This window comes from Leopardus geoffroyi, chromosome B1 (genome assembly GCF_018350155.1).
Source record: "Leopardus geoffroyi isolate Oge1 chromosome B1, O.geoffroyi_Oge1_pat1.0, whole genome shotgun sequence".
Taxonomy (NCBI): Eukaryota; Metazoa; Chordata; class Mammalia; order Carnivora; family Felidae; genus Leopardus; species Leopardus geoffroyi.
In genome coordinates this window covers 58,993,284-59,018,867 of record NC_059327.1, presented here as the reverse complement: position 1 = coordinate 59,018,867, position 25,584 = coordinate 58,993,284, and the positions used below count along the sequence as shown (strand labels likewise).

General features: G+C 42.7%; 1 protein-coding gene across 2 annotated transcripts in view; it reads right to left on the bottom strand.

Annotated features, from left to right (window-relative positions):
• The window catches only part of SH3RF1 (SH3 domain containing ring finger 1), a 181,660-nt gene extending 175,497 nt beyond the window's left edge, over positions 1–6,163 (bottom strand). The window contains exons 1-2 of one of the 2 annotated variants that reach the window (XM_045463487.1): positions 5,779–6,163; positions 4,886–5,372 (exon numbers count right to left, since the gene is read on the bottom strand). In XM_045463487.1, coding sequence (XP_045319443.1) covers positions 4,886–5,278 — 393 coding nt within the window. In that variant the 5' untranslated portion in view covers positions 5,279–5,372; positions 5,779–6,163. The remainder of the gene's footprint in view (positions 1–4,885; positions 5,373–5,778) is intronic. The other variant, XM_045463480.1, reaches the window with a different exon arrangement.
• Between the last annotated feature and the right edge of the window lie 19,421 nt (positions 6,164–25,584).

Below are 25,584 nucleotides of genomic sequence, written 5' to 3'. Positions count from 1 at the left end.
ATAGGACTAGCTTCCCAAACCCTAGCTGGAGCCACACTGTAGTCCTTCCTGTCTTTCTCCCCTACCCTTCGTTCAATTCCCTTTCTGGCCTTTGGGTCATGCCTCAACATGCAGTAACATGCACCCTCTCCAGACTCCACTTCCAGAAGAACCTGTAGATAAGCAAGTAGTAATAGTTCTCTCCTCCTGACACTTCCTTCTCTCAACTCTAAAACTTTCTGTGTATCTGGTTTATTGTCACATAAACCTCCTGTCTATTTTGTAAAACTATGCCGGGCCACTTGTGCAGCTGAGGAGGGCAGTAGGTACTAAACAACCTCTCAAACTTACTGCACCTTGGAGTAAAGAGCACAGAAGGATTAGACCACTGCAGATCTTTGGGGAAACCAGGACTGAAGGGCAGTGGACTGAGGCCACTCAAGGTGCTGACCTTTACGAGTACATCCACAGTTAGTATATTAGTTTTTGCTAGGGCCGTCATAACAAAGTAATACAGATTGGCTGGCTGTAACAGACACTTATTCCCTCAGTTCTGGAGGCTAAAAGACTAAGACCCAGGTGTCAGCAAGGCTGGATTCTTCTGGAAGCCTCTCTCCTTAGCTTGCAGATACCCATTTTCTTTGTGTGTTTTCACATGTCTTCCCTCTGTCTCACTCTGGGTCCTAATCCCCTCTTCTTATAAGAATACCAGTAAATATTTAAAAAAAAAAATTTTTTTTTTTTTTAAAAAGGGATTACCTGGGTGGCTCAGTTAAGCAACCAACTTCAGCTCAGGTCATGATCTCACAGTCTGTGAGTTTGAGCCCCACATCAGGCTCTGTGTTGACAGCTCGGAGCCTGAAGCCTGCTTTGGATTCTGTGTCTCCCTCTCTCTCTCTGTCCCTCCCCCTCCTGAGCTCGCTCTCTCTCTCTCTCTCTCTCTCTCTCTCAAAAATAAATAAACATTAAAAAAAAAAAAGAATCATATTGTGGATTAGGGCCCACCCATATTTTACTTTATTAGGGCCCACTCATTTGACCTTAATTACCTAACCTTAAAGTTGCTATTTCCCAAACACAGTCAGATTCTGAGATATTAGGGGATAGGACTTCATCTTATGAATTTGGAGGGGACACAATTCAGCCCATAATAGTCAACAATAAGGGAGAGAAAGGAGTTGTGAGTATAGCTATGGAGAAATGAAAGCATACTCTTGCAGAAGAAATTTCACCTGTTTCCCCCAAATCTAGAATTCCCTTTCTTCTCTCTCAGTCCTTTGACACCAAGCTCCTATTTCTGTTCTCAGCCCTGATGATCATCTCAGTCCTAATGATTCATTTTCCTAATCTCACATGCAGAGCACTTACTAGCTATACCACTCATCTGGCCCTTGACCCCAGATGGCCTGTGGTGCCTCTTGATGCCTTGTACATTACTATACTTGAGGCCTCATCTCAGTCACTGTCTCTGTCCCTTGCTTAGTTCACACTCAGCTTATATCGGTTCCTCCCAGGAGCCATATAGTGGGCTGCAGATCAAGGACACTGTAATACTCCTCCCAATCCCTCTTCACCTGCCCAGCCCTCTCTCAACTAATTAATATCATTTTATCCTTAAGATCTCAGCTCAAATGCCTCTTCCTCAAGGAAGCTTTTGAAGACCACACACACACACACACACACACACACACACACACACACAATATTTATCCTGACACTAAATACAGATCCTTCTCCTACCCTCTCTCCTCACTTTGTCATAACACTCACCAAGTTTAATTCCATACTTGCATTGTTATTATGTCATTAATGTGTGTCGTTCAGATTGATACATACTCATAAATTCATAAGCAGGACTCTATCTGGTTTATCCATCATTTTCTACTGAGCAGCTAGACCAGTGCCTGGCACACAGTAAGTGCTCAATAAATATTTGTTAGCTAAAGGAAAGAGTAAGTGAAGTGTAAATTAGTGTAAATCACTGGTTATGTGCTCTATTTTTACTAAATAAATTCACTTTGAAATAGAGGCAGTGTGAAATCATTAAGTAGTAATTCCTAGACAGATAGAAAGGTGCACAGATATTAATAGATCTTGAATGAATGGAACCACACATAGAAAGTAGAAATCTAACTGTTCCATTATGTGATAATTCTGCAGAAATTACTTAAACATGTTTTCCATATGTAATTCTCCACAGACATTTATATATTATTTCTCTTCTGCAGGTATTTTTTAGTCCATTTGAACAGATATCTGCAGTCACCCTCTCCCTATGGCTCATTCCACTGCTTGACTTTGGCCTAAAACCAAGAAGAATTCTTGTGCTAAAGAACTGACAGATTCCCATGGTGACTCCAATCCAACACTTTTTCATTTTCTCCTTCATATTAGGCAGGAAACACTAAAATTCTGGGAACAAGATTTGTGTCACACATTGGAAATGTTCGTATCTGCTGATAACACTCCATCTACCTCGGCTAAACGCATGAGGAAGCCACATGGTCACAATCTAATGGAACATAGAACATAACTAATAAACTGAAGCAACATTCCACATGTTATCACTTTCAGCTTTGCGCAACATGTGGAAACAGGCTCATGCACCACTCGGTTGTGTCAGAACATCTAAGAGAGTAGAATGCTTGCTTGGGATTTATTATGGTCACTCACCTCAGGAAAGTGTCCAAAAGAGTGCATTACAACCTCCACATGTCTGTACCTTACTGATTTCTTTTTTTAAAAGGAGTGTTTTCTGAGATGTATTTATCTTTCAGGCATTTGGACTATTTATGTAGCCCTGATTCTTTTGAATACTCGAAAGCAAAAGCTACCAGTAACTGCTAATGAGAAATTACTTTAGACTAGAAAAATAAAACTGTTCTTTTTATAAGAATTGCAACAGTTGCATGAACCCAGGTTACTGAGTAATTTTGTTTCTTGTTTTGTCCTCTACTTTCTATGCCTCCCCACCCCACAACGTAACAGACATCATCTTCTGTTTTATGGACTTCAACTATTTTATCCAAGGTGTAAGGCTCAAGTTGAGCAGGGCTTCTTGGTGAATAATTTTTCTCATGCTAAAGAACAAACATGAAGCAAATTAGGAAATCATAGAAGCCAGAAAAATAACAGCAACATCATCAAAATCTGAAAAAAAAGTTTACCCAAGAAAAGTGAAGCTCAATATGGGAAGTTTAGCAGTTGAACTAAATGAACATTACAGCATTACATAGTCAATCTCCATTATTAGAAAGAAAACTTAAAATGCAAAGCATGTTAAGTTAAATGCTTGAGCCCTTTTCTTAAATTCCTTTTTATCAGTAATCAAACATTCAGTGCATTCCTCACAACAGGTAAGGCAATGTGTCAACAACTAAGATGCTTCCACCCATAGCCAGAAGCTACAATCTCTCCAGTCCAATTAAGAAGGAAACAAAATCTCTCCAAAAGAAGCAAATCCACTCTCTCATTAAGCTGAGCAGACCTGGGTCAGGTGTCTCAGAAATAATCAACTTGATCACTGGTTCTGAGGCTAAAATATTAATGACCATGTACATTAACCAATGCACCAGGAAACTCCATAAAATAAAGGAAATCTAAGAAAAGTACTATAAGCAGACCAAGTTCACAACACACAGTCTTCTAACCCAAAGTTCTCACTATCTTCAAAAAAAAAAAATTTAAATATAAATCAAAAGAAGCTGGATAGCCTAGTCATGAAACTGTTTCCTAGTAATTAAGACACTTTCCTATTTTACATCTAGTGACAGAAACACGTTGTATCATTTTAAAAGATGAGCCTGAGAAGAAAGTGAGGGAATGGTTGTAGCTGTCTGACACTCACATCTGTGAATTAATACCGTCTAATGCCTTCCCAATAGGCTGTTCCAATACTAAATAAGTCAGTTTTGAGTGTTTACCAAGAATATTTGAGAAAGAAATATATATTCTCATCCAAATTAACTGTTCTTTAAAAATATATTTTATCAGTTTGGCCAATCATTAGAATTGTTTCTTCCGACAAAAATGAAATTGTTTTAATTATCTGATGCCCATAACTACTTTTTATTTTTACAAAAATGAGAAAAACGTGTCTTACTTGGAATGCCATTACCCATAACATAATATAGATTTATTCAGAATACCTTACGTTCTAGGAATTTAAAAATGTGGTAACTGTCCAAATATTTACCTTCATTTAAAATTATTTCAGCCCAAACCCAAAACCCCAAGAAAAATCATTCTGATGGGAACATTTCTTTTCACTCCCTATGAAACCCAACATAAAGCTAGATTCTCTGTTACACTGTAGTCCTAAATGACATTTCGTTGCTACAGCAACGAAACTCTGCTACCTGTGGCCATGATTTGTTAAGAATTCCTCCAACCAGTAAATTCTGTGCTGTGCATTCATAAAACCAAAAGAATGGCTCGAATGGCGCAATGCAACATACAAATTAAGGTTTAATTTCCTATTATGATCCACCCACACACATATTTACAACATATATCATATGTGTATACATCCATACATGATTATGGTTTCCCCAACTCCATGAAAAAGGAAAAATCATACCAAATTTCCATTTTAACGTGAGCACCAAAAAACTGCTTTGTTTTAGGTTTCAGTGAATAATTGCTACCTGTTTCCCAAAATTTATCTTAAAAGGTAATAGCGGCTATCTGGAGAGAATTTAAAAAACAAAAATTTGTTATCTGTATGCACTCTCATTCCAAAAGGAAAAAAAAAAAAAAATCCCGAGGCACAATTTCCTATCTGTTCCAGTAAGTGTGGTTTCCTTAGCAGTGAACTGATTTAGCAAATCTCAAGCTGAAGCATAAAGAAAGAAAATGTAGCTGTCACCACCTTGATTCACCCAAACTGCTTCTGCAGGCTACTCACCCTCACCGGGGGGCTCCAGGCTTGCACCCGTGGCTGCTGTCCGCCCTGGGAGCTCTGCAAATCTTTTGAGCTACAATTAGCCACAGTGCTGCTCTGAGCCCTTAATGCATTTGTGCAGTTGGTCCCACTGCCCCCACCAGGGCCAGGTTTCCAAGGCCTCTGCTTGATGCCATCCAGAAGTCTGACCAGCAGGATGTTACTTGGAAGCTCCTCAACACCCGAGCCAACAAGAGTCCTGCACTCTGGACATCTGAGTTCATTTCGGGAACCTACAATCCCCAGCAAACATCGTTTGCAGAACGTGTGCTGGCAAGGCAAGACCTTTGCGGAAGCATCAAGCCGCTCTAGACACACAGGACACTCCAGAAGATCCAACAAGGCAGATTCATCCATCTTTATCTCGTCTACTGAGAAAAGGCTTCAGAAATGTTCACAGTCGTGCGCATCCCTGAAAGTGATTCATGTAACATCCATTTCAGACTTCGCTCTGGAGTAACGGGGGAGGGGGAGGAGAGAAGACAGAAAATTAGTATTGTTACTTGGAGAGACGTTTCACAGCGGAGCCCCGAGAACCAAAAAAGTACACAAAAGTGCTTCCTCTGAATAGTGCAGCTTTGCTTTGGAATGTGGTTCCTGAACTCCAAAGTCAACAGTTAAACACAAAGTGGGCTTTTTAAACAATTCGAAACGAATCCCTAAAATATCTAGGAGTTCACTGGGCAGAAACGGCTGTATCAAGCACTTACATGGGATTCCTGTAATGAAACGGGATTTAGGAAATGCAACAAACAGCATAACTTCTTCAGCTCTCAAAGTGATACCGGCTGCCTTAATAAAGTCCTCCTCAACTCATACGAGAAGCTGAACAGAAGCAACTCAAAAGTTTCCTCTACCTGAAAGTATCTTTAAAGCCAACAAACTTCCCAATCTTGAAGCCACTTTAGTGCTTAAGAAACCATGCCTCATGTGATCGCCTGTGGTAAATGATCCCAATATTAAATACATATGTTTCTTCATCGGTCTTAAAAATAGAACTGCTTAATCTTGCCCAACCAAAATGAGCCGAAGGTTGACAATTCTGAGGGACACAACGCGCTTGCAATTCGCTTGCAAGCAGCTGAACTAGAAAAAGCACCCTTCGGGGGCAGCGGTTGACAAACTCTGAAACGGATCTCTGGCCAGCCCGTCCTAACCCCATTCAGAAAAAGCTGGCAAAATGATCACCAAAAGAATCTGACAATGGAATGCTGGGCTGAAAACTGTGAGCGTCATAGGAAAATGGGGCCATTCGGGAAAAAAAGCATTTAAAGCGGTGCCTGCGCCGCTCCCCCCACCCCCCACCTCCGAAGTAAGTGCAAATGCGAGTGCCTGGGAGAAAGAGGGCAACAAGATGTGGATGTTCCTGACGGAGTCGGGGGAGCGGGGAGCCCCTGAGCCCCTCTCCCACGCCGCCGAGCACAGGTACTCCGCGACCCGCAGGGAGGCGCGGCGGCCGCTCGCCGCGGACACACCCCGGTGCCAGGTGTCGCCGACCCGCGGCAGCGGAGGGTCCCTCGCTGGGGCTGCGGCCCGGCGGGTGCCGGAACGGGGATCTCCTTCAGCAGCCTCCTCCCCGCCACCCTTCGGGTCAGGCCGGGCACACAAATCCCCCCCGAACGACTGCTGGAAGTTTTCAAGGACTTAAAAATAAATGCGAAGCCTTAAGTTGCGAAAGTCAGCCCCACAAAGTGCCACCGGGAAACGTCTGTGACGCCGCAGAGATGAGGCGGGAGTCCCCAGAGAGACCGAGCCTCCGGGAGGGCAGGGAGTGCTGGGCTGCGCCCCCCCCGGGAGACCGCGGCACCGAGCCCGGGCAGCTTCCTGCCGGGAGAAGGCGGCGAGGCCGCGCCGCCGTCCCGGCTCCGGGCGGAGGGGCAGACGGACAGCCCAGCGCCCCGACCACCGCCTCCTCGGCCGCGAGCGTCTGCCCGCGCCGGCTCCCCCGCGCGGCCCCGCGCCCTACCTCGCGCCTCGGCTCCTCCTCTTTGTTCGCGGCCCCGCAGCGGCGGCGGAGATCGATGCAGATGCGGCCCCGCCGCGCCCGCCGCGCGCAGTGTCTCTGACGCCGCGGCGGCACCCGGAGACTCCTCTCTGCCGCCCCCCTCACGCGCGCGCGCACACACACACACACACACACACACACACACACGCCGCCGCCTCCCACTTTCCCAGCCAAGGAGGGCGGAGGAAGAGGAGGAGGAGGAGGCCGAGCCGCAGCGGGCGCCCGGGGCGCGAGGGGGCGGCCCCGCACCACAGCGCCTCCCCCCGGAGCGGGCGCGGCACCTCCGGGAACCGCGGGGCCGGCGCAGCCTCCCTCCGGGCGCTGAGGTACCTGCGCGCGGTGCCCGCCCGCCCCCGGGGGCGCGATGGGGGCGGCGGCCTGAGGGGGCGCTGCGAGGGCCGCGAGTCCAGGAAGCGGGGTCCCCGAGAGCGAGTGAGAGGGATGGTTTAGGGGCACGCGCCTTTCCCTGAGGAGAGCACGCCCGAGAAGATGAAGCAACCGGAGGGGGAGAGCTTTGGGAGTGGCGACGGAGTGGAGAAGGAAGGCGCCACGGGGCAGGGACCGGCCGCGTCCTCCTCCTGCCCAGCGGTGCCCGGCGGCCCGGGAACGGACGACTCGGGGCGGGACCCGCCGGGGCGCGGGAGGGGCCGGGGCCGGGGCCGCGGAAAGGGCGGGAGCGGCCCTGGCGGGAACTGATCCCACTTTTCCTCTGCGTCTGTTCTCCCGGTCCTCCGGACACACTTGGGGGAGTGAGAGCGAAGTGCTGTTACCCCCGAGGTCCGAGAGGGGCAAGTCGGATCAGCGCGGGGACAGTCCCGGGGCAGCTGTCCGCCCGCCCATTCTCGGGCCGCCGCCGCCGCCGCTGCCGCTGCCGCCGCCGCCGCCGCCGCCGCAGCCCGGCCTTGCTCCCCGGTCTGCCCGCACCCAGGCATCACGCCGCCTCCTCGGGGCACAAACCCGAGCCGGCTGGGAGGATTGCTGACCCAGGAGCTCAAAATGGGAGGGGAGAGAGGCGAGGAAAACAGTTGTGGGGGGTTTACTGTCAGACCTGCCCTAAACGGGGAAAATTCAAAGTATGACCCCAGGTGAGCTGGCACCGTAAAGCTAGCTGAGAGGCGCCTCTTTTATCTGAGCCTAGGAGGCAGCCATAATCACCACTGTAATCTTTGTTTCGGTTGCCCCAGGCGCACACCTGTAAACTGAAATGTAGTTTTGAAAAACACGTCCACAGGTTTTGAGGTTTGTTTTGCAGACTCGGTTGAGAGGGGGAAACAAGTTGAAATGTTGTCAGTATCTCAAAGTTGCCGTAATTGTATTTGCATTTACCGTCAGCTTAAAAGAGTTATCCCAAATACCCTTCCTCAAAGGTAGGCAGACACTAGGCGAACATAAGAAGGGTTAACGCATATTATGCAAGAAGCCCCTGCCTGGCCAGCGACCACAGTGACCTGCTGAAGGGAAGTCAGATTATTCTCTCGTCTCCACCCAGGCCACGCTCAACTCTTCAAGACCAATGAGATCACCTAAGTAAGAAAGAAAGTATAACAGTTAATAATTATTGATCATACATTGCATGTGCTAAACATTCTACACCCATTAATTCAATCCTTACTGCAATCTGATACTCATCCCTCCTCAGCTTTGTTTTAAATAGATTAATATGCTGAGAATCATCTTGTGTGAACACCAGAAACAGCCCCCTTCCCCCTCCGTTAGAAGTGAGCAAATACACATGCATTTGAGCTGAGAAGGCAAGGGAAGGAATGAACAGAATGAAGTGGGTTGTTTTTTTTTTTTTTAATATTTATTTATTTTAGGGAGAGAGCAAGCAGGGGAGGGGCAGAGAGAGGAGGATAGAGGATCAGAAGGGGGGGGGCGGGGGTTGTGCCGACAGCAGCCAGCTCCCATGTGGGGCTTGAACTTAGGAACTGTGAGATCATGACCTGAGCCAAAGTCCATCATCTTTCAACCAACTGAGCCACCCAAGTGTCCCCAGAATGGAGAATTTTTAATCTGATAATCTAGAAACAAGGCACTCTGCAAGTGACTACTTAGCCTATGTACTTCCGTATCTGGAATTGTGCAGATGAAGGTGAGGCTGACTGGAAGAGTACAGTCAGTAAGCACAAATATTAGTATATGCAGTTCACAGTTTTTAATATTTCTTTTTTAATTTATTTTTGAGAGACAGAGCATGAGTGGGGGAGGGACAGAGAGAGAGAGGGAGAAAGAATCTGAAGCAGGATCCAGGCTCAGAGCCTGACAGCTCAGAGCCCAACATGGGGCTCAAACTCATGGACCGTGAGATCATGACCTGAGAGCCGAAGTTGGACGCTTAACCAACTAAGCCACCGAGACGCCCCTGAACTTTGAAAGCAAAGTTCAAATAGGTTCATTTCAACCCTAGGTCACAAAATCACAAGACAATCTCAGGTCTCTAGATTCTAAAGTACACTCTCTTAACATTCCGCCTCAGGCAAAACCAAGTGTACTATGTCTGCTCCTGAGGGAAAAAAGACACTGTTCATCATGTAATTACTTTGGAGAGCAAGGGACAATTTCTGTTTTGTTTGTTCTTATTTTGGTTTTTTGTTTGTTTTTACAGAGAACAGTATATAAAGTCATGGGTGGAATGGTGCAGCTCTTGAAACTAGGCAAGAAAATCAGTCACGCCCATTATCAAAGAACTAAAGACAGTGTGCCCAAGACTGCAGTGATCAAAAAAGCACCCCCATACATCCCATGAATGTTATTGTCTGGCACATAGCTGCAGTTCCTTGAATGCCCCTGGTGCTACTTCACTATATTTGGTAGAACACAACTCTTCTATTAGCCTTAATTACTCTAGCTGTAAAATGAAATTTTAGGCGAATTACTTTAAACTCTTGAGCCATCTCTCTTCCATCAAATGGTGAAATAGATCATCCCTTTCTTAGAGTGTTCTTGGAAGAGTCAATGAAATCATGTGCTGGTTCTTTGTAATCTGTACATCTCTATTAAAGAAAGATGTCATTATCGTTATCTGCTGAAAATTACCCATGCAGAGGTACATTGGGCAAAATCCTTCCTTCCCACGGTCTTGAAAAGTTTAAGAAAACACTTACAATTGCAAAATCCTGTCAAAAGTATACTATAGCAGAAGGGACAGTTGGGTAAAGAGAAGCATGTTCATCTCACCATTTCTGGGAACTGAACTTGAAGAATGTAAACATGATATACTTATGGCTCCTGTGACTTTGAGTAGATACATGAAAATATAAACACACCCTGTACACAATAATGATAGCTTGGCTTAATACCGTACAGATCCTCCCAAGACTTCAAAGTACTTTTATATATGTTGTCTCATTTATCTTCTAAGCATCCCTCTGAAGCAGTAAAGACAGATATAATCATCCGCATGTGTAGATGGGAAAAAACGAGGTGTAAAGCAGTTATTGCTTTTAGTGACAATGTTATGCCACAAATCGGGCTTTTAAATTCCAGGCCAGACCACTCTTCTATAAGCTTTGGTATCATACTCACACATACATGTATCTGGTCATCGTTTTCCTTCAAAACTTACCCTGCCTCCAGTTGCTGGCGACACTGGGAACTAGAAGCACTGTTTACCCAATTGCGTAACTAGAAATGTAGAGGTCATCTTTGATTTCTCCCTCTTCCTCTCCAACCTTCTCCATCAGCAAGCCTGCCAGCTGCTCTCAGAATATATTTCAATTTCTACTACTTCCCTTTGATCGACTGAATCTTTATTCAAGCCACCATTGATCGCTCTTTGCCTCCGGCCCTCCTAACCAGCTTCTCTGCTCCCACTCCTGTCCCCACAGTCTTGTCCTGAATGTAGTGACACCCAGAGCAAGATACAAAAAATGCATAACAGATCATGTCACTCCCTTTCTCAAAACTCACCAATTTCTTTCTATCATACTTAGAATAAAAATCAAGCACCTTCCACATCTTAGGAGCCCTTGTGTCACTTGGACCCTACACCATCATGTTCTACCACAGCACCTTGTGTATCTTCTTTATGGTACTCTTCAGAGTCTACCTTTCTGATACCTTGTTTATTGCCTATCTCCCTTGCCTGAATATAAGCTCCCTGAAGGCATCAGGTCTGTCTTCTTCACTACTGTAGCCTGGACAGTCAACCCATGGTGGGTACCAGTGAATGATTCTCAAATAAAAAATGAGTCAAGTGTAGAATTATATTTATCACCATCCTAAGGCTACAAATATACTTAGTGCTTTGCTGATCTACAGATAGGAAATCAGGCAATGTTCCAAATTCCATTGAGAATCTTTCTTAGAATCTATCAGTCACTAAGTTTTATGCAGAAGAGGACACATGATTCTTTCTCTTCACAGTTAAGCTGCAGAAAAAGCTAAATTCCAGCTACATAACACAGAACATGAATGTAATGCCAGTTTGTCTTCATTCTAGGTCTTAGTCATCATCTACTTAGTTCTCCAAGCAAGAAAATTCAGTTAGTCTCTCCTTTTCCCTTTTCTCCCTGATAAATCTTCTCCCAGATAAATGATCCAAAGATCATCAGAAGTGCTTTTTATTTTATTTTTAAAACAATTTTTTAATGTTTGTTTTTGAGAGAGACAGACACAGAGCGTGAGTGGGGGAGGGGCAGAGAGAGAGGGAGACACAGAATCCAAAGCAGATTCCAGGCTCCGGAGCTGTCAGCACAGAGCCCAATGTGGGGCTCAAACCCACCAACCGTGAGATCATGACCTGAGCTGATCCTGACACTTAACCGACTGAGCCACCCAGGCGCCCCAGAAGTGCTTTTTAAATCTGCCCCTTCTCCCAATCCTTATTTCAGGACTCTTTATCTTCTATTTGAACAGCTAATATTTTCCCTGCTTTCAGTCTTTCCAGAGTACCTGACTCAGGAAAGAGCTTTGGAATCAAAGCCTTCTCCATCTACTAACTGGGTGAACTTCAGGCAAGTTTCTAGCCTCCTATGTCTAAATTTCCCCCATAAATGGGCATAAAATTAATATTGTGGAGATTTTATATAAGTTAATAAAAAAAGAATACTTGGAACTATGTCCTACACATGGTAAGTACTTAATAAATGATAGTTAATATTATTTTGATTAGAATCTAAATTCAATCCTGGATCCACTACCTGTTAACTAAATGGCTTTGCAAATTTCTTTAATTTTTCTGAGTTTCAACTTCCTTATCTTTCAAATGAATATAATGTTCTCTATTTTGAAAACTTATTGTAAAAAATTAATGACAGAACTCACTGAAAAATCTAGCTCAGTGCCTTTATGGCACATAGTAGGGACTCAATAAAATGTTTGTTCCCAGTCTCCTTTTCTGTATACATTGGCATCTGTTTCCACATAATTAGAGGGTGGATTGGATTATCTCTGAGGTTCTTTCCAGCATTAAAATTTTATCTCCATGCTAATTGCATAAAGGACATCTAAGGGCAATGGATTCCTCTTGTAAAAACCCAAGTGGTCTTGAAGCACCCTAGTTGTCAGGAAGAGGGGTTCTTATCAGTTAGAATCAGGCAAGCCCAGAGAAGTTATTTCAGTCTACAGTAGTGGGAAGGTGGTGCAAACTTCACTGTCTGGCAGAAAATCTGAGCAGATGGAGTATTTATAGACACTCCCCGAAGATTTCAGTTCAATCAGGATGGATGCTAGGGAGAAAGACTGATGAGTGGGAGGAACCGAACTGTATCTTCCTCCAGCCTTCTTGAAACAGGTCTGAACATTTGAGGAGCAATTTGACAGCGGAGTACTTGGCGAGGGCCGGAGTGCTCTAAGCTGACTCTGATTCTAAGCTGGCCTTCAGGGAGTGGTTCTTGAAGTTCAGTGTAGTCCAAATCACTTACAAAACTTATTTAAAATGCAGACATCCTAGCTTCATTGGTACAGATTCTTACTTAGTAGGTCTAGTAGATTCAAGAATCAGGTGATTCTAATGTAGGTGTTGCTGGGACCACAATTTGAGAAATGCTAACCTACAGTCACCCAGAGGCACATTAAAAGGGAGGTACCCTGGGCACTGATCAAGGAAGCTCATCTCTAATGGGCCTCCAGAGCTTTGATTTTGCCGAGAAGGATATGCGAGCTTGGAGCTATTCCTGGTTTTCTGGAGACAACAGAAGAGCCATTGAGTGTTTCACCCTCATTCATTCTAGTCTGTCCCCCTTTTTGCTGCCCACTTCACCATGCAGTGCTGTTTCTCCTCTTAATAAATACTGGACAGATTTTTAAAGAATATGTGTTTAAAGGGAAGCAAAAATATTAGTCTGCCCAGAGAAACACACATGGCTGACCCCAATTTACTCCAGGACTCCAAATATGACCAGGGTCACCCACATCACGCCTCAGAAGGTCCTGTTGCTCACTACTGTTAAACTTCAGTGAAAAAATGCTTGAAAACCAGATGCCTCTAAGATATTTCTGACCCAAGTACAAAAAAAATTTAACATATATGCGGAAAATATAATAGGATTTCTTCCTTTCTATTAAAAATACTTTCTCTTGTCAAATTCCATTATCATTTTAAAAGTTTAAGCCTTGAAGTGGTCTTTTTGCTTCTAAGCAAACTTTACCTAACCCAACTATTAGAGAGTAGATAAATATCCATCACTTTATCTAACCATCTTCGGGAAATGAAATTCCATAATCTTTCTTGGTAACCCATCTTTATATATTAAAGATTGTTTATCAATTTTCAGACTTCTTTTTTTTCTGATCAAATATAAGGATAAAGGTTGACTTTTCTAATGCATTTAAGTAGGCCAGCTTAAACATGAGCGTGCACACACACACACACACACACACACGGACATGAGCAAGAATTTACTAGAGGTTCATAATACGTGACCCAGGTTTCTTTTTTTATTATAAGACTGCAAAAGATGTGAGTCTTTCTCAATTTATCCAAACTAATTCACATGTGTAGTCAAATACAAGCCTATATTCTGTGATTTCATAACGACTAGAAATGATCCCATAACATTTTCATTCATCTGTAGTCAGCGCTTCACCTCTCTCTTCCTTGCTTCTAAATAAAGTGTGTTTATTCATGTTTTTAAAAGCATAACTATATGGGGCACCTGGGTGGCTCAGTCGGTTAAGCATGTTTTTAAAAAGCATAACAATATGGGGGTGCCTGGGTGGCTCAGTCGGTTAAGCATCTGACTTCAGCTCCGGTCATGATCTCGTGGTCCATGAGTTCAAGCCCCACGTCGGGCTCTGTGCTGACGGCTCAGAGGCTGGAACCTGTTTCTAGATTCTGTGTCTCCCTTTCTCTGACCCTCCCCTGTTCCTGCCCTGTCTCTCTCTGTCTCAAAAATAAATAAACGTTAAAAGAATTTTTTTTTTTAAAAAAGCATAACTATCATCGTGCTGGGTACTGATCAAACTATACCTCAACTCATTTTTCTGAAAACTTGCCTGAATTCAGTGAGTGGTTTTCCTCCTTCTGCTGACATCAGTTTCCTTATTATTTTTCTGCCCCTCATTTCCCTAAACCTGTACCACCAAAATGTTCACCCCAACCTTTACACTGTTCCTTAGGATTCCTATCCTCATGGCATCTTGTACGTGTTTCCTTTTAAAAAAAATTTTGTGTCCGGGATAGAAGGAACATACTTAAAGGTCATAAAAGCCATTTATGAAAAGCCCACAGCTAACATCATCCTCAATGGGGAAAAACTGAGAGCTTTTTCCCTGAGATCAGGAACACGACAGGGATGCCCACTCTCACCGCTGTTGTTTAACATAGTGCTGGAAGTTCTAGCATCAGCAATCAGACAACAAAAGGAAATCAAAGGCATCAAAATTGGCAAAGATGAAGTCAAGCTTTCGCTTTTTGCAGATGACATGATATTATACATGGAAAATCCGATAGACTCCACCAAAAGTCTGCTAGAATTGATACATGAATTCAGCAAAGTTGCAGGATACAAAATCAATGTACAGAAATCAGTTGCATTCTTATACACTAACAATGAAGCAACAGAAAGACAAATAAAGAAACTGATCCCATTCACAATTGCACCAAGAAGCATAAAATACCTAGGAATAAATCTAACCAAAGATGTAAAGGATCTGTATGCTGAAAACTATAGAAAACTTATGAAGGAAATTGAAGAAGATTTAAAGAAATGGAAAGACATTCCCTGCTCATGGATTGGAAAAATAAATATTGTCAAAATGTCAATACTACCCAAAGCTATCTACACATTCAATGCAATCCCAATCAAAATTGCACCAGCATTCTTCTCGAAACTAGAACAAGCAATCCTAAAATTCATATGGAACCACAAAAGGCCCCGAATAGCCAAAGGAATTTTGAAGAAGAAGACCAAAGCAGGAGGCATCACAATCCCAGACTTTAGCCTCTACTACAAAGCTGTCATCATCAAGACAGCATGGTATTGGCACAAAAACAGACACATAGACCAATGGAATAGAATAGAAACCCCAGAACTAGACCCACAAACGTATGGCCAACTCATCTTTGACAAAGCAGGAAAGAACATCCAATGGAAAAAAGACAGCCTCTTTAACAAATGGTGCTGGGAGAACTGGACAGCAACATGCAGAAGGTTGAAACTAGACCACTTTCTCACACCATTCACAAAAATAAACTCAAAATGGATAAAGGACCTGAATGTGAGACAGGAAACCATCAAAACCTTAGAGGAGAAAGCAGGAAAAGACCTCTCTGACCTCAGCCGTAGCAATCTCTTACTCAACACATCCCCAAAGGCAAGGGAATTAAAAGCAAACGTGAATTACTGGGACCTTATGAAGATAAAAAGCTTCTGCACAGCAAAGGAAACAACCAACAAAACTAAAAGGCAACCAACGGAATGGGAAAAGATATTTGCAAATGACATATCGGACAAAGGGTTAGTATCCAAAATCTATAAAGAGCTCACCAAACTCCACACCCGAAAAACAAATAACCCAGTGAAGAAATGGGCAGAAAACATGAATAGACACTTCTCTAAAGAAGACATCCGGATGGCCAACAGGCACATGAAAAGATGCTCAATGTCGCTCCTCATCAGGGAAATACAAATCAAAACCACACTCAGGTATCACCTCATGCCAGTCAGAGTGGCCAAAATGAACAAATCAGGAGACTATAGATGCTGGAGAGGATGTGGAGAAACGGGAACCCTCTTGCACTGTTGGTGGGAATGCAAATTGGTGCAGCCGCTCTGGAAAGCAGTGTGGAGGTTCCTCAGAAAATTAAAAATAGACCTACCCTATGACCCAGCAATAGCACTGCTAGGAATTTATCCAAGGGATACAGGAGTACTGATGCATAGGGGCACTTGTACCCCAATGTTCATAGCAGCACTCTCAACAATAGCCAAATTATGGAAAGAGCCTAAATGTCCATCAACTGATGAATGGATAAAGAAATTGTGGTTTATATACACAATGGAATACTACGTGGCAAGGAGAAAAAATGAAATATGGCCTTTTGTAGCAACGTGGATGGAACTGGAGAGTGTGATGCTAAGTGAAATAAGCCATACAGAGAAAGACAGATACCAAATGGTTTCACTCTTATGTGGAGCCTGAGAAACTTAAAAGGAACCCATGGGGGAGGGGGAGGAAAAAAGAAAAAAAAAAAAAAAAAAAGAGGTTAGAGTGGGAGAGAGCCAAAGCATAAGAGACTGTTAAAATCTGAGAACAAACTGAGGGTTGATGGGGGGTGGGAGGGAGGAGAGGGTGGGTAATGGGTATTGAGGAGGGCACCTTTTGGGATGAGCACTGGGTGTGGTATGGAAACCAATTTGACAATAAATTTCATATATAAAAAAAAAATAAATAAATAAATAAATAAAATAAATTAAAAAAAAAAAAAAATTTTGTGTCATGCGTGAATCAGGCAAACATAAAGTTTAAAGGGGCACTTTGAAAAATTTGTTTAAGTAATAAACATAATTTTTAAAATTAAATTTCCATCATCATTTTGTGCCATTGACATTTGATGAAATAACTAATAAATTTATTATAAAGCATTCCCCATGTAAATGACATATGATACAAGTATTTAATAACTCGGGGTGCCTGGGTGGCTTGGTCGGTTAAGCGTCCGACTTCGGCTCAGGTCATGATCTCACAGTCCGTGAGTTCGAGCCCCGCATCCGGCTCTGTGCTGACAGCTCAGAGCCTGGAGCCTGTTTCAGATTCTGTGTCTCCCTCTCTCTCTGCCCCTCCCCTGTTCATGCTGTGTCTCTCTCTGTCTCAAAAATAAATAAACGTTAAAAAAATTTTTTTAAAAACCAAAACAAGTATTTAATAACTCATCAAAAAATGTATTAACAGTTGGGGTACCTGGCTGGCTCAGTTGGTTAAACATCTGACTTCGGCTCAGGTCATGATCTCACAGCTTGTGAGTTCGAGCCCCGTGTCAAGTCCTATGTCAAAACCCATGTCGAACCTTTCGTCAAGCCTTGCTTCAGGCTCTGCACTTACAGCTCAGAGCCTGGAGCCTGCTTTGGAGTCTGTGTCTCCCTCTCTCTCTTTCTGCCCCTCCCCCACGTGTGTGTGTGTGTGTGTGTGTGTGTGTGTGTGCGCGCGCGCGCGCGCGCGTGCGTCATCCCGCCCCCCGCACGCGCTCACTCTCTCAAAATAAAATGCATTGATATTTGATGTTAATGAATTAGACCTCAGCATAGCAATATAGAAGTTAATGTTTTTAATCATCTCATTCAAAACAATCTCTTTTCTCCGTAATTCAAAATGAATGGTTATAGGGGCACTTGGGTGGCTCAGTCAGTTCAGCAACCAACTCTTGATTTTGGCTCAGGTCTTGATCCCAGGGTCATGGAATCAAGCCCTGAGACAGGCTCTGTGCTGAGAGTGGAGCCTGCTTAAAATTCTCTCTCCCGGCCCCCGCCCCGCTCCCCAGCTCATGTGTGCTCTCTCTCTCTCTCTCTCCTCTCTCTCTCTGTAAAAAAAGAAAGAAAAAAGAAAAGAACAAAGAAAAAAATGAGTGGCTATTGAGTTTTTTAAAAATAGGAAACCAAGATGGTATCAGTCCAGTTGACATATTTCTCTTTGACAAGATTGTGGAAGACTAAAGATTAAGATAATTTCCTTGTTTTCCATGATGCTTTTATGCAAAACTGATAATTTGCATAATTTCTTTTCAGTCTCAATTGAATTTCTGAAGCTATTTTCCAAGCAAACTTCCACATGTCTCCAGTGTACACCATCTGTCTCATCTCTCTCTCTCTCTCTCTCTTTTTTTAAGTATTACAATTATCTTGTAACAGGAGCTGTCAAATCTTTATTCCCCAAGGATTCTTTCTTTTGATAAATGAAAAAGAACTGTATATATTGTTATGTGCGGTTGTATGAACGTGACGGGGGTTAAGGAAAGGTTAGATGTTCAAAGCAGTTATGGCTAAGTTGACATATTGGAGGAAATGTGATCAGGTAACGCTGGCTAGAGTTTTTAAATCAGATTCTTCACTCCAGGAAAATGAAGGAATGTGTAGTCAAAAGGTCAGGAGGTCTTAAAGCAAAGAAGAATTCACAAATAGCCTTACTAAGGATTCTGTGGCCCATATTACAAGCATCGGAGACAATATTGGAAAAAAAGAAGATGACCTTACTCACAGGCTGCAAATTGCTTATAAAGCCTATTGGCATTTACAAATGGTTGATGCTTTTACTGGGGGAATCAAGTTTTATGTTTACATAGTAAGTTTATACTCAGTAGGAACTTCAGGAAATCATATGGATTGGCAAGAAAAAGCCCATATTGAAGTATTTTTTAGAAAAAATCCTGCCAAAAACATTTCAAGGTTTTTTTTTTTTTAAATGAAGTTTGCAAGGAAATGCAATAGATAAAATTTATGTAGTAATCCAAATTTACAACCAATATATTTTATAGCATTTCATAAAAATTTTATTTGCAACTCAATTTCAATCAATTTATAGAGCTATAATTACTGAAATCTAGTAAGAAGCTGTGAAGTACAGTTAAAACTTCAGCTATCCAGAATCCTTGAAGAGTGGGTCACTCTGGAAAACCAAGTTTTATTTGGCTGAAAATATTTGAAGTATAGTTTAAGTTTCCCTGATTTTTGAAATGAAAGGCACAGAAGAGGCTCCTGGGTGGCTCAGTCGGTTAAGCATCCAGCTTCGACTCAGGTCATGATCTTGCAGTTTGTGAGTTCAAGTCCCGCGTCAGGCTCTGTGCTGATAGCTCAAAGCCTGGAGCTTGCTTCAGATTTTGTGTCTCCCTCTTTCTGCCTCTCCCCCACTCGCACTCTGTCTCTGTCTCTCTCTCTTTCAAAAATAAATAAACATTAAAAAATTTTTTTCTTTAAAAGGAAATTAAAAGCACAGGAAATTAACATTTCCGGATGACTCCAGGCCATCATTAAAAATATCAGTTTTTCTACAAACAGAATAATTAATACTATAGAGGCAGACAGGCTTGGGTTTAAGTCTTGGCTCTGGGAATTTTTACTTATGTGACTTTAAGAAAGTTATCTAACCTGTGTCAGCCTTAGTTTCCTCACGTTTAAAATGGAGATCAGGGTACCTACCTCACAGGTTGTTGTGAAGCTTAGAAGACAATGCACTTGAAATTTATTTTTAAGTTGGCTCTGTGCCCTACATAGAGCCTAACACGAGGCTTGAACTCCCTAGCACTGAGATGAGAGCTGAGATCAAGACTCGGACACTCAACCACCTGAACCACCCAGGTGCCCCCACCTGATTATTTTACACTGAAGTGTTTAGGAGCCTTTTCTCTTAGCAGCAGAATTCTCTATTTCAAAATCTTGTGTTTTCATTTTTTCTTTGTTTGTTTTTGTCTTTTTTCCCTTTCTGTCGGCACCAGGCGCTGCCCAAATATTTTACTGGTGGGAATTTGTAAGTGCCATGCGGGAGGAAGAGCAGAAGGACCGACCCAACCAACCTGCTCTGTCAGTACTTTCACTTCTCTGAACTATCGTTAAGTTCCAGACTCATGTTCATCTTCCACTTATGTGATTCTAACCGTTAGACTGTGATCCTAAGTCTTTACACATTCGTGGCCTGCAATGTCATCTGGTGCTTGACTCTCGTGCTGGGAATCTTCCTCTGCTCACCACCTCCCACTGCCTTTGATAAATAATCATCACCTGTGGACTTCATCTTACATTTCTCTTGGCCCTCCATTCTCACAAATTTTTTGCTGAGCATGTTAGTCACTTGTCTTGCTTCCAACTGCTGATTTTTTTCAGATTCCAGCTTTCTTAGTTGGGGCCTGACAATAGATCTACAGACTACGCTCACTATTTTCATGGTAGCAATCTTTCGCAATTAATTTACCCAAATGGCTAGCATCTCAGTAATCGATTAACCCAGCTGATAAGACTTGTCTATAGAGCAATAGAAATTAGTCAAAACAAGGCAATACCATCAGAGTTCATCTCCTCCTTCCTATTTGTATCCACCCCTCCTCCCAAACCAATATATGGTATGTACGTGGGTATGTTTCCATATCTTTCTACATGCTAATATAATCATATATAAAATATATGGACATATACTGGGAAGTTCACTTTGTTTTAAAAATAGGGTGTCTTATATATTTTCTCTGCATCTTGCTTTTTCTCTCTAAAAAATACAATGTAGGAATCCCTTTCAGTCAACAGGCATAGAGCTAACATTCTTTACATGCATAGTTTTCCTTGGAATGGTTGTGTCCCAATCATTTTCCTATTAATAATTCACTATTTAAAAATATTAGTAATAATTCACTATTAATTCACTATTTTCTCTTTTGTAATTAGAAACAAAGCTGCAATAAACATTCTTGTTTCTGTGTCATTCTATAGAGAATGGGTTCCCTAGGATGGAATTTCTGGGTCAAGGGGCATGTACTTTCAAATTTTGGGGGCAAGGAGGAGCGCCTGGGTGGCTCAGTTGGTTAAGCGTCCGACTTGAGCTCAGGTCATGATCTCGCAGTTTGTGAGTCTGAGCCCTGCATTGGGCTCTGCGCTGACAGCTCGGAGCCTGAAGCCTGTTTCGGATTCTGTGTCCCCCTCTCTCTCTGCCCCTCCCCTGCTTGCACTCTGTCTCTTTCTCTCTCAAAAATAAATAGACATTTAAAAAAAAATTTTTTTTTTAATTTTTATTGAGAATAATCACCATATAGCATCATGTAAGTTTGAGGTATTGGTTTGACACATTTATATATTGCAATATGATTACTACAGTAGCATTAGCTAACATGTTTATCAGTCACATAATTGTCGTGGTTTTTTTTGTGTGTGTTTCGAATAGTTAAGATCTGGTCTCAGATCTAGTAACTTTGAAGTTTGTAATACAGTATTGTTGACTATAATCACTATGTTGTGCATTAAATCTGCAGAACTTATTTATCTACTTGTTGCAGTGGAATGCTATTTTTTAATGCTTATTTTACTTTTGAGAGAGAGAGAGAGAGGGAGGGGCAAAGAGAGAGGGAGACAGAGAATCCCAAGCCGGCTCCCCACAGTCAGCCCAGAGCCCTACTTAGGGCTTGATCTCACAAGCCTGAGTTGAAATCAAGAGACCAACACTTTTTTTTTTTTAATTTTTTTTTTAACATTTATTTATTTTTGAGACAGAGAGAGACAGAGCATGAACGGGGGAGGGTCAGAGAGAGAGGGAGACACAGAATCCGAAACAGGCTCCAGGCTCTGAGCGGTCAGCACAGAGCCCGATCGATGCAGGGCTTGAACTCACGGACCACGAGATCATGACCTGAGCTGAAGTCGGACGCTTAACCGACTGAGCCACCCAGGTGCCCCAAGAGACAGACACTTAACTGACAGCCACCCAGGCACCCCTGGAATGCCTTTTTTTTTTTAAAGGCCTATTTTTTGGTGTGTGTTTTATTTATTTATTTATTTATTTATTTATTTATTATGAAATTTATTGTCAAATTCGTTTCCATACAACACCCAGTGCTCATGAATGCCTATTTTTTAAACAGATATTGTCAGATTCATTCCACAAACACTTAACAGTTTAGGTTACTACCATCAGAGCATGACAGTACTCATTCCACATCCTCAATTCACCCTTTCTGGCTGCCACTTCTAAAAATTTGTATCATTTTTCTCACGGTTTGTGAGTTGAGCCCCTCTGTGGTGATAGTGCAGAACCTGCTTGGGATTCTCTCTCTCTGTCTCTGCTCCTCCCCTGCTCACTTTCTCAAAATAAATAAATAAACTATACAAAATTAAAAAAGCCATTGTATCATTTTAATAGGTGCCTTATGATATTCAATTAGTATTGAACTTAATTTTTAAATTTTTTTTAATGTTCATTTATTTTTTGAGAGACAGAGACAGAGCATGAGTGGGGGAGGGGCGGAGAGAGAGGGAGTCACAGATTCCAAATCAGGCTCCAGGCTCTGAGCGGTCAGCATAGAGCCTGATGTGGGGTTCGAACTCACAAACCTCGAGATCATGCCCTGGGCTGAAGACGGACACTTAACCGACTGAGCCACCCAGGTGCCCTTCAATTAGTATATTAAATTTCATGTCCCTGACAACTACTGAGGTAACTTCTTTTTATTTGTTTATCGTTCACTTCTCATTTCGATTTTCTCTTATTTGAGTTTGTTAGTCTATCTTGTCAGTTTAATAAGAGTCCTTTGTATGTTAATGATATTGGCCACTTCTCTGACATTGACATTGCTAGTATTTTTCCAGTTGGTAGTCTTTTCACTTTCTCCATAACTTTAAATTTAGAAGAAAAAAAATTTTTTGAAACACTGGCACCTGTAGCTCAGCTGGCAAGCCTCTGACTCTTAATTTCAGTTCAGGGTCATGATCCCAGTGTTGTCGAATCAAGCCCTGCATCCAGCTCCATGCTGAGCATGGAGCCTGCTTGGGAATCTGTCTCTCTCCCTCTGCCCTTCTCCCTGACTCATGCATGCTCTCTCTAAGATAATCAATCAATTAATTGATTAATTAATTAAATTAAAAGTTTTAAAACAATCTCAAATTTACAGAAGAGTTGCAAGTAAGCATATCAAGAACTTTCATTTTCCTGAACCATCTGAGAGGAAGTTGCCAACATGATGCCCATCACCTCATGGTCATTCTCCTGTGTAACCACAACACAACCATCAAAATTGGGACAATGACAATCATACATTCCCACCAGTAAGTTTTGTCAATAACAGCAACACAATCCCCAATAATATCCTTCAGAGCAAAAATCCATCCATTTCAGAATCCCACATTCCACTTAACTATCATGCCTCTTTAATCTCCTTCAACTTGGAAATAACTTCTCATTCTTGGATTCTTTTGAAGATTATAGGCTAGATGTTTTGTATAATTTGGGTTTGAAACTATCCCTTATTATTAGATTCAGGGTATGCACCTCTGAAAAAAAAAAAAAAACCCTCCACAGAAGTGATGCTGTGTTCCTCTCATGGCATCTTATCGTATAGCACATGATTTGGCTTCAGTATTGTCCAATTTGATAACTTGTTTAAGCTAGTGTTTTCCAGTCTTCTGTACTGTAGAGTCACATTTTCTCTCTGTAGCATTTTCTTAGAGAGTATTTTGAGATTAAGTAAATATTCAATGTACTCATATATGTATATGAATAAGTATATATAGTCCCATAGTTTGCAATTTCATTCAAAGGATTATTTGTATTTCTATCATTAGCTAGCTGTTTTGGTGCTTAATCTGTTCCACATTTGTGGGCTTCTCCTTAGGCTGGCTTCTGTAACTTTTTGCTATATCCCCAAATTCTTTCAGCATCTCCTTGCTTATGTTCCAGATTCCTTTTTTTTTTTTTTAAGATTTTGAGAAAAAGAGAGAGAAAGAGACCATGAATGGGAGAGGGATGAGGCAGGGGGGTGGGGGGAGAGAATCCCAATCAGGCTCCACACCATCATTGCAGAGTCTAATGTGGGGCTTGAACTCATGAACCACAAGATGATGACCTGAGCCAAAGTCATTTAACTGACTGAGCCATCTAGGTGCCAACCCCCCTTTATTTTAATTTTTTTAAGGTTTATTTATTTTTGAGAGACAGAGGGAGACAGAGCATGAGCAGGGGAGGGGCAGAGAAAGAGGGAGACACAGACTCTGAAGCAGGCTCCAGGCTCTGAGCTGTCAGCAGAGTCCAACATGGGGCTTGGAACCCACGAACCGTGAGATCATGACCTGAGCTGAAGTTGGACGCTCAACTGACTGAGGCATCAACCCAGGCGCCCACCCCCCACCCTTTTTTTTAAAGTTTATTTCCTTATTTTGAGAAACAGAGAGTATGCGTGCATACATAAGAGAGGGGCAGAGAGAGAGAATTCCAAGCAGGCTCTGCAATGTCAGTATGGAGCCCTATATGCAGCTTGATCTCAGGGACCATAAGATCATGATGATCATGACCTGAGCCAAAGTCGGATGCTTAATGGACTGAGCCACCCAGGTGCCCCTCCAGGTTCCTGTTGACCTTACTCTGCCCCAGTCCTCGCATCTCTTTTCTCTGAGGAGTTCTGGCCTTTTAATGGAGAATGGTTTCCAGAAATCAAGATCCTCGAACAACTGTGCTCATTGCTTTTGGAGTAACTCTACCTTGGACCTTCTCAGTGGGTTGATAAGGAATACACACACACACATTTGCATCTATATGTATTTCTGTAGTTATATATATTGAAGTCCCTGATCTCAAGATACTTCCAATTTCAATCAATACCACAGGGCTGATTCTGGTCTCTCTCTTTCCATATTTATAATTCCCTCAACCTGATCCCCATTTCCCCTCACTATTATTTACTTCTTTGATCAATCCTCTTGTACATAGGCAATCTCCCATAACTGTATGCTGGCCCTTCCTCCTTGAAAAAAACTCTCTCACCCCACCTGTGCTCTGCCATGCTGCTCCCCACACAGGATGCCCTCCCTACCTAGTTTAGGTTCAGCAGGGCCAGGCCAGATCCCTGTGAGGGCAACTTCCACACCCCAAAGGTTCTTTGATACCCTGCACTATGACATCCTTCTATACAGAGCCCCTCCTGACCTTGCTTGGGCCCTATGCTGGGACCCCTCCCAGTGTGAATCCTCCCATTCAGACACACTATTTACCCTGCTTGGTTTCTGACAATTCACACCTGGCCACCCCTTCATGGGGACACCTTCTTTATGCTGCCCAGGTTCTGAAATCCCTTTCTGGACTGCTCTCCTGCACAGCAGCCCCCCTCACCCCATTAGATCTCTTCTATTATGGCAGGAGATTATCCCATATGGAAGGTAATGCAGCATCACTTACTTCAATGTACTCCTCCAGCTGATGAGACAGAAAACTAAAAATTCAAAAGTGGGATTGAAGAGAATCAGCTGGGCGGAAGTTGCTAGCCTGGATAGGAATGCTGAGGAATGCATTCATTTCCTTCCCTTCCCATCACAAACCAAGTGAGGCAAGCTTTAAGAAATATAGTTGTAGGGGAAAAAAAGAAATATATTTGTAAGAATGGATGTTTGATAGAAAGGAGGCAGGCATTTCTCTCCCTGGCTGTGGGGCAAGGGCAGAACACAAGAGGAGTGTCAGGAGAGCATGACTTGTGTCTCCTGATGTGTGAGGCTCACTTGTGAATATAACACTAGAGCTTCTCTCTTTCCTAGAGGGGTCTGGA